The sequence below is a fragment of the Aphanomyces invadans genome, assembly GCF_000520115.1.
Source record: "Aphanomyces invadans strain NJM9701 unplaced genomic scaffold supercont1.18, whole genome shotgun sequence".
NCBI classification, from domain to species: Eukaryota; Oomycota; class Saprolegniomycetes; order Saprolegniales; family Verrucalvaceae; genus Aphanomyces; species Aphanomyces invadans.
In genome coordinates, this window is record NW_008580163.1 from 740,856 (window position 1) to 748,434 (window position 7,579).

At 59.2% G+C, this 7,579-nt stretch overlaps 3 protein-coding genes across 5 annotated transcripts in view; 2 read left to right on the top strand and 1 right to left on the bottom strand.

The window, feature by feature from the left end:
* Window positions 1-5,883, top strand: part of H310_08761 (hypothetical protein) — a 7,806-nt gene extending 1,923 nt beyond the window's left edge. The window contains exon 2 of the mRNA XM_008874622.1: window positions 337-5,883. Coding sequence (XP_008872844.1) covers window positions 337-5,756 — 5,420 coding nt within the window. The 3' untranslated portion in view covers window positions 5,757-5,883. The remainder of the gene's footprint in view (window positions 1-336) is intronic.
* Window positions 5,884-5,987: 104 nt separating this feature from the next.
* H310_08762 (hypothetical protein) lies at window positions 5,988-7,410 on the top strand. The gene is made up of 8 exons (XM_008874623.1): window positions 5,988-6,097; window positions 6,149-6,283; window positions 6,374-6,512; window positions 6,557-6,688; window positions 6,735-6,823; window positions 6,896-6,955; window positions 7,046-7,144; window positions 7,208-7,410. Exons 1-8 carry the CDS (start codon window positions 6,026-6,028, stop codon window positions 7,325-7,327), a joined length of 846 nt encoding a protein of 281 aa, XP_008872845.1. The 5' UTR covers window positions 5,988-6,025; the 3' UTR covers window positions 7,328-7,410.
* Window positions 7,171-7,579, bottom strand: part of H310_08763 (polynucleotide kinase 3'-phosphatase) — a 2,507-nt gene continuing 2,098 nt past the window's right edge. For all 3 annotated transcript variants that reach the window (XM_008874624.1, XM_008874627.1, XM_008874626.1), the window contains one exon: window positions 7,171-7,489. In XM_008874624.1, coding sequence (XP_008872846.1) covers window positions 7,364-7,489 — 126 coding nt within the window. In that variant the 3' untranslated portion in view covers window positions 7,171-7,363. The remainder of the gene's footprint in view (window positions 7,490-7,579) is intronic.

Here is a 7,579-nt window from a genome sequence, read left to right on the forward strand (position 1 = left end):
TTGCGCAAAGCGCAGACATGGCAAACAATCGTGTCGTACGGTTCGACGACGCAGTTCTCGAGGACAATGCCCTCGAGTTGTTTGTGCTCCCGCTTAACCAGGTCCGGTTTCGCGCGCGATGCGCCATGTCAAGTGATGTCGCACACCCCACTGCCCATTCCATCCACGACTGCACAGACGCATCGTCCCGCCGGTCCGTCTTGGCACAACCACAACTCTGGACGGTCGCCCCCGAATCCCGGAGACGTAGTTTCGTTACGTTCGTGCAATTGCGTTGGAAACGACGGACCGTTTCGCCAAATATTGGAGCCATGACGGTGTGCGGTGACGTGGGAGGCGGCAAGGATCGACCGTCCTGGCTTCGCGTCGTCGATCGAGCGAGCATTGTCGTGGCGGTTGCGGCGCAGGTCACGATGGCCATGACTTACATGCTAATCCTGCGCGACTACGCCACGAACGACTACTTTTGGACCCATTTCAACGTGACGGGCACGCAGTCATTCGTGTTGGACGTGTACAACTCCCAGCACTGGCTGCCGTCCGAGTCCGCGCCCTTGGGTCTGTTCACCATGGACATGGGGTCGCTGAAAGACTACTCGACGCCGCTCACGTCGCTAACGATCCAAGCGTCGCGCAGTCGGTACACCGCCTGGCAAGCATCCGACGACTTACACGTGGCGATCGCGGGGATGAGGACACAGTCCGTGAGCTTTAGCGTCCTCAGCCTGACGTGTTTTTGTTGGGTCGACTTTGAGCGGATATGGGAGACAGCCCACACGGCGGCACGGCAAGCGCGATGCCACGCACGCTACCGACCCAACGGCGTCATGTACTTGGAGTCCATGCTTCGGAACGTAGAGTGGCGGGCGTGGTATCGAATCTGGGGCTCGCAGTTTGACGTTGCGTTCGGCAACACGCTCGCGTCGTCAGCGGCAGGCGTCCGGTGGCTCGACCGAACGACCACCGCCCTCCCCCTCACGTCCATCACCGACGAAGCGGCGCACTGGCGACACTACAACGTGACGCGGTACCTTCTTCCGTGGGGCAACTCGCGCACGTTAGGTTTCGACGACTCGGTTGTGATACGAAACGCGCTGCAGTCGTATTTGCTCCCGCTCAACAATGTGTTGTACCAGAGTCGTGGCGGGCTATGGACCAGCGTGATCGCGTCGTTTGGCGTCTGGAATGCCCTGGGGTATGCTATCCGAATCAATGCGAGCCTCATTCGAGATGTCCCCAACTCGTTTGTAAACAGCTCGAGGACCCCCGAGGACTGGGTCGGTGGGTACCCCTCGACCCCGTCCAGCATCTTGATCCACAACGACATTGGGCCCCTCGCGTCCATCGATCTCATGTATGTGGCGTACCCCCCGGCATTTGTCGCGCTCCACGATCTTCTGCACAAATCGTTGGTCCGGGCGCTTCAAACGCAGCCGTCGCTCGCAAATCTCTTCCTCAACGTGCCGCTTGGCCCGCCGTCGTACTCGATTACGCCCCCCGCATGGCGCCAACTCAACGACGTATGGTTTCTCGGGGGAAGTCCGCTGTGTTACCAGGGCTCGCCGCAAAAAGTCGTCCAGCACAGTTTTAGCTTTGACAGTCCCTGTGCGCCGCCGTATCCGACGCTCCAAGTCACCCCGACTCGATTCAACTTGGTGTTTGGCCTAGTCATGCTGCACTCGATCTTGGACATCCAACAACACGTCGACGCCACTTGCGCGATCGCGACCGGCGTAGACGTCCAGTCGGCGTGCAAACACAGTCTAGAGGCAGCGTACAAGTTGTTTATTCAGTGGCCGTACACGAGCACGACCCAGAACATGTCAGGCCTAGTCGAGTCGGTGGCGCACGACGTGGCTGCACTCAACATCGAGTTCCTTCAATTCGGTACGACCATCGACGGTCAACTCAAGACGCTGCATCAGCCACTCGTGGACGCACGCGATGCGCGGTGGTCGTTTTATGGGTGGCTGACACTACTAGATTGGGTCGAGGGCCGTCGCGAAGTCGTCTCGTTCGAGGGAGACGCAGCCACGTTTGTCGTGATGTCGGAGCAGGACGACCCGAGTACGTTCAAAATGGACCCGCTCGCCACGCCGAACCGGTTTGGGTTTGCCATTTGGGTTGTCGTGTGGTATTCGGTGGGGCTCATTACCCTCGTCATGATTGTGGCCGTCGGGGGCGGGCTCCTGTCGTCCACACAAGGGTCGTCCTGGCGCAACTTGCTGTCGGTGAATCGGGTGGTCGGGATCGTTTGGATCGGACGGCCACTGCTGTTTGTCCGGGGATTCACTGCCATGTCGCTCCTCAGCACGGCGCACATCGAACTCGTTCAGACGAATGGGTTCACACGGTTCGAAGTCACCTCACGGTCCATTTGGCAGTCGATCGTTGTCGCTGGCGAGTGCCTCTGGGTGACGTACTCGATCAACGACATTTTGTCCCTTGCTACAACGACGCGGACACACCGCTGTGGCGTGGCCAGCGCTGCGATCGTGTGGGTAGCTGCCGTCGCCCTCGACGTCATCGACCCCATCGCCCCGACGGCGACGTGGTCGCGCAACTGCACGTCCACAAGCATTCAATCCCAAATGTCGTGTGTATCGGGCGAAGTCTACATTGGAAGCTATGACAGGTTCTTCCTCCTGTGCATGCTGCAGATCGCGGCCGTCGTGATCGGGTGGGGCGTGCTCGTCATTCTCGACGACGACAAGGCACACCGGAAGACTGCACCATCCCTGGAGCACCGGCCGCCATCGACGCCTTGTCCTGTCATTGTTCCCGCCGTTGCGTTGTACCATCTCGACAGCCAAGTGCCACCGCGCGGCGGCGGCACCGCCTCCAGCTCCGTCTACTATTTCGACTCGACGACGAGTTTGCTCAGTGGATTCGTCAAGTTTCGCGACGTGTTCACGCAAAAGGCGTACGTGTTTAGCTTGCTCTTGTGGGTGTACCTTCCCATCGTGGACCGAAAAGGAACGGCAGTACAGGCGCCGCACCGGCGCACACTGCATTCGCTGCCATCGCAGCTCCCAGGGCCCCCGCACCAACTGCTCGGGCATTCCAGCATGTCCTGCAAGCGGCACCAGCAACTCAAGGCCGCGGTCGGCATTCTCTTCCTCGCGTTGTCCGCGTTGTCGTCCGCGTCGTTCTTTTACGTGTCCCACGTCAAACTCGGCAACGATTTCATGTGGGAAGGACTCAACAGCACGGGGTTGCAAGCTTTTCTCGTCGACTGGTATAACTTCGAGCTCCTGTTCCGACCGGTGGCAGCAAACCTTGACCCGTCGGAAGCGCGGACGACGGCGCTGTACAACGGCACCCGAACAACCGTCTCGTCCAGCGCACTATACCCGCAGCAGATCCAATTCGAAGGGCTGTCGCTCGTCGCGACGGTAGCAAGCCTCCAGGCCACGGATCCGTGCCAGCTGCCATGGGTCGCGACGCAGCTGTGCTACGTCGATTTTCAACGGCGATGGGAAATGGCGAGTACTGCGATCCGGCAGCGTCGATGCCACGCCATGGTGTCAAACGCCGCTATCTTTCTAGAGTCTATCTTGCGCAATACCAACATGGAAGCGTTTGTAGCGTGCTGGGGCCCGTCGGTCGAAGTCGGGCTATTCCACGACCTCCGGCAATCCACCGATGGAAAGGAATGGATCGCGTCCGTCATGGCGGCGCCGATATCGCCCGACGAGGAAGTCGCGGTGTGGACATCCCAGTTTGGCATTGCGTCGTTTACGACGCAGTGGCAAAACTACAAAAGCCTTGGCATTGTCGAGACGGTCGCGGTGCGAAACGCGCTCGGGGCCCTCTACCCCCTCACGCTCAAGACATCGAGTGGGGTGTATCGCTTTGAACTCGAAACGTCGCGCAAGATGTACTGGGGCTGGGCCACGGACCTATGGCTCGTTGGCCGCAACGCGTCCCCGACGTTTGGCGCATGCCTCGTTCGCAGCTCCAGTGTGTTCTTGTACCGGAACGGGTCGGTAGAACAAGCGTTGGCCACCAACCAAACGCTGGCCATGCCGCTGAACGCAGGCTTGATGCTGGTCCGGGCGAGGCTGGGTCCGTTTGGCAGCGTCGACATGATTCACGTCGCGATACCGCAAGACGTGCTCGACTTGGTGCGGCAAGTCAGTGTCGTCGACATGCAAACGATGCAACGGAATCGATCGTCGCAATCGCCAACGACGCGCACCGTGCGGTTCATTTACCCCGTGCCAGCGACGTGGTTACGCCAGAATGTGTCGACATGCGGAGGCAGTCTGCTGTGCGCACCGCAGGACATGGCCCAGGACTTAGCAGGGGGGTTGCTCCCGTTTTTCAGCTCGAGTTCGACGTGTGGGTCGGTCGTGTTGGAGCCGATCGAAGTGACGCGGGCGGCGTTCCTGTTTGCGTTGATTGCGTGGGGCGCCGTCGAGCCATGCAGACGCGAGAACGGCGCGGCATGCGTGACCGTGCTCGACGCATGCTCCAACATTTCAAGGCCGTTTACAACGTGCGTGGAGAACTTTGGACTGATCCAGCGGTGGATTGCAATGTACGTGCGACCGGACAACCGCACAGCGCTGTGGCGCCAGGCGCAAAGGATCAAGGCGTCGAGTCTCGCGCCGCTCGAGATCGCGATCATGCAGTTTGTGACACGGCATGGCGGGACGCAGGACGTCGAGCTGTGGGACGCACGCTTGTTTGACGCGGAAGACCCGTACTTTCAGCTCATGGCGTGGTTCTTTGTCTACGAGTGGGTCGTTGGATGCCGCGAAGTCGTGACGTTCCATGGCGACGGTGGCGCGATGACGCTGCTCTCCAACTACATCTCGCAAACGACAATGTTGGCCAACCCGTTTGAGATTCCGTCCAACGTGGCGTTCTACTGCCTCGTGTGCATCCAGTACACGACGGGGGTGATTTTCGTCGTCACGTTCATCACGATCGTGTACAGCGTGGTCGGGCGAGGGCGTATCGAGGGGTACAACATGCTCGAAGTGAATCGTGTGGCTGGGATTGTTTGGGTCGGTCGGCCGCTTTTGTGCTTGCGCAGCCTTGTCGCGATCTGCTTGCTGGCGACGGCGTCCGTGGACCTCGAGATCGCCGGCGCGCTCACTCAAATCGCACCACGGTCCAACGCCGAGTTCGTCTCGACCGCACTCTCGAGCTCTGAAATGTGCTGGCTCGTCATTGTGCTCACCGACATGTGCATGGCCGCCACAAAGGACTACACAAACAGGTACTCGATGCGGAGCAGCGTCGTCGTGACGGCGATCGCGACGACGTGGAGAGCCCTCCATCCCGTGACGCCCGTGTTCCAATTGACCCGCCAATGCACGTCGTCACAAGTCGATTTTCAGCTGGAATGCACCGCTGGCATGATCAGCATCGGGCAGGTGTCGCGGGTGTCAGAGATGGCGACCCTGACAATGACCGTGGTGGGATTGTCGTACGTGTGGGAGCGGTGGCGACAACCCCACTTCAAACTGCCGCGTCACAAGGTGTCGCTGCTCCTGCCAGCGGGGGCGCTCTATTTGTATCACAAAGAACCATGGATCTTCAACAATACTCTCTACTTGGACAAAGCGTCGGCGTTCATGTGCGGCCTCGTCGCCGTGACGGTCAGCCAAACTACGTACGTCCTCGACATCAAGACGTGGCGTCTGCACACGATCACTGACGACGACGACATGCTCCATGGCATGCACGGCATGGACCCTTACAAGCGCAGCTCGATGCTGGCAGCAGTCCCCATGCTTGAATGACCTTTCTTCCTGCTTTCATCCTCGGGGAGAGGGTGTTTGCGTGAGTCCTTTCGACGGTGGCACGCGTCAGCCCACACGTTTAGCTTCGTAGCATTGTAACAACAACGGAGTCGAGTTCATGTGCCGATTGTATGTCAACGGCACGACGAAGGTGTCGAGGACATGTTGCACCTCCTGTCACTTGATTTTAGAATGGTGGCTTTTCCACTTGGTCGTGCCTTCATCGGAATTGTTGACATTGCGTTTGGCATCGTGGCGATCGCTCGGACATGCACCGTCTGGCCCATGTCGTCGCACAGCGCAACGTACGAGCAGTGCTCTTTGACCTCACGAGTTGCCACGTACGTGCGTGAACGATCGACGCAGGTATGACTCATGTGCCGCACACGCAGCACTCGTTGCAATCGACGTGCGTGGCCGTACCTGCCTTGGTCAAGTGCGGGTTTCGCGTTGGCCTGTTGACGTCGACGGCTTCCGAAACCTTCGCAAGCGCCGACAAGTCTGTCTATTGCACCATGGCAAAAGAAGTAAGGCACGGTGCATCTTGGGAGATCCCATCAACTATCACAACCACGACGCTCGGTGCGATGCCTGTCTGCTTATTCAACGTGTGGTAGACTTTTGCGCAGGATGCCGCGGCATTTCTGCAAGTGTCGACGGACAGAACCGTGACGTTTCAACCGCGCGGCAGTGTCACGTTGGCGGACGCCGTCCTGGCCAATGTCCACTTTGACACACCCAACGAGTTTGTCGACGGTACTGCTGGCATCGCAGTGCAACGCTGATGGCGTTCGAGGTAGAGCTCCTAGGCTTTCCCCACGCGCTGGACCCGCAGTGGACGCAGTTTGGGCCATTTCCTATCCGTCTATCCGAAGTATTCTACACGTCGCCGCTGTCCATCGGTCTCGTGAACCTCAAGCCGATCGTACCAGGTACACCTTCGCCATATGTCTGCATTCCGACAAACGGACGTTCTAGGCCATGTACTCGTCATTCCTAAACGCCGCGTCGCGCGGTTCCTCGACCTGGATGCGGACGAAGTGGCCGACCTGTGGCACACCGCGCAGGTGAGCAATCCTGGCAATTGCAAGCACCGGTGAATCGCTGCTTCCCTTGTTCATTCTCGTGCCACGTCGTAGCTGGTCGCCAAGCGGTTGCAACAGTATTACGCAGCCGATGCCTACACGTTTTCGATTCAAGTACGTGCGGGTGGCATAGTGTCCGTCTCACCCGCCACGGGGCTTGAGCTACCTTCCATTTTCACGCGTCGACATGTATTGTAACCACAGGACGGGCCCGTTGCCGGGCAAACCGTGCCCCACTGCCACGTGCATGTCCTACCCCGACGCCCGCATGACTTTGCCAAGAACGACGAAATCTACGACCACGTAAGTGGCCGCGACTGGCTGTGCCGTTTGCAGAAGACACGGACAGCTCACGACTTGATTTAGTTGGGCAAACAGGACGCAACGAGGCCGTTTGAATTGGACCCTGACGACCACCGCGTCCGTCGAAGTCTGGACGAAATGGCGGCGGAAGCCGCCGTCCTTCGCGAGATCCTCTCCAAGTAGCGACAACACGCATCGCACTCGTGACATTGGAGTGAGTTATCCCAACAGGAACGACGTCAACAGAGCTTTGTCTTGTTCCACAAAGCTCGCGGACGGCTCGGCGACCAGGTGTGGCAGCGGGACGAACGGGACGTGTACGACGGATGCAAACCCTTCGGCGACCTACGACGAAATCGCTCACAGAGATCGATCGGGTCGTTGCAAGTCTCGGTCCATGTACCGTCGGCACTTGGACGTTCTTGAAGAAGCCAT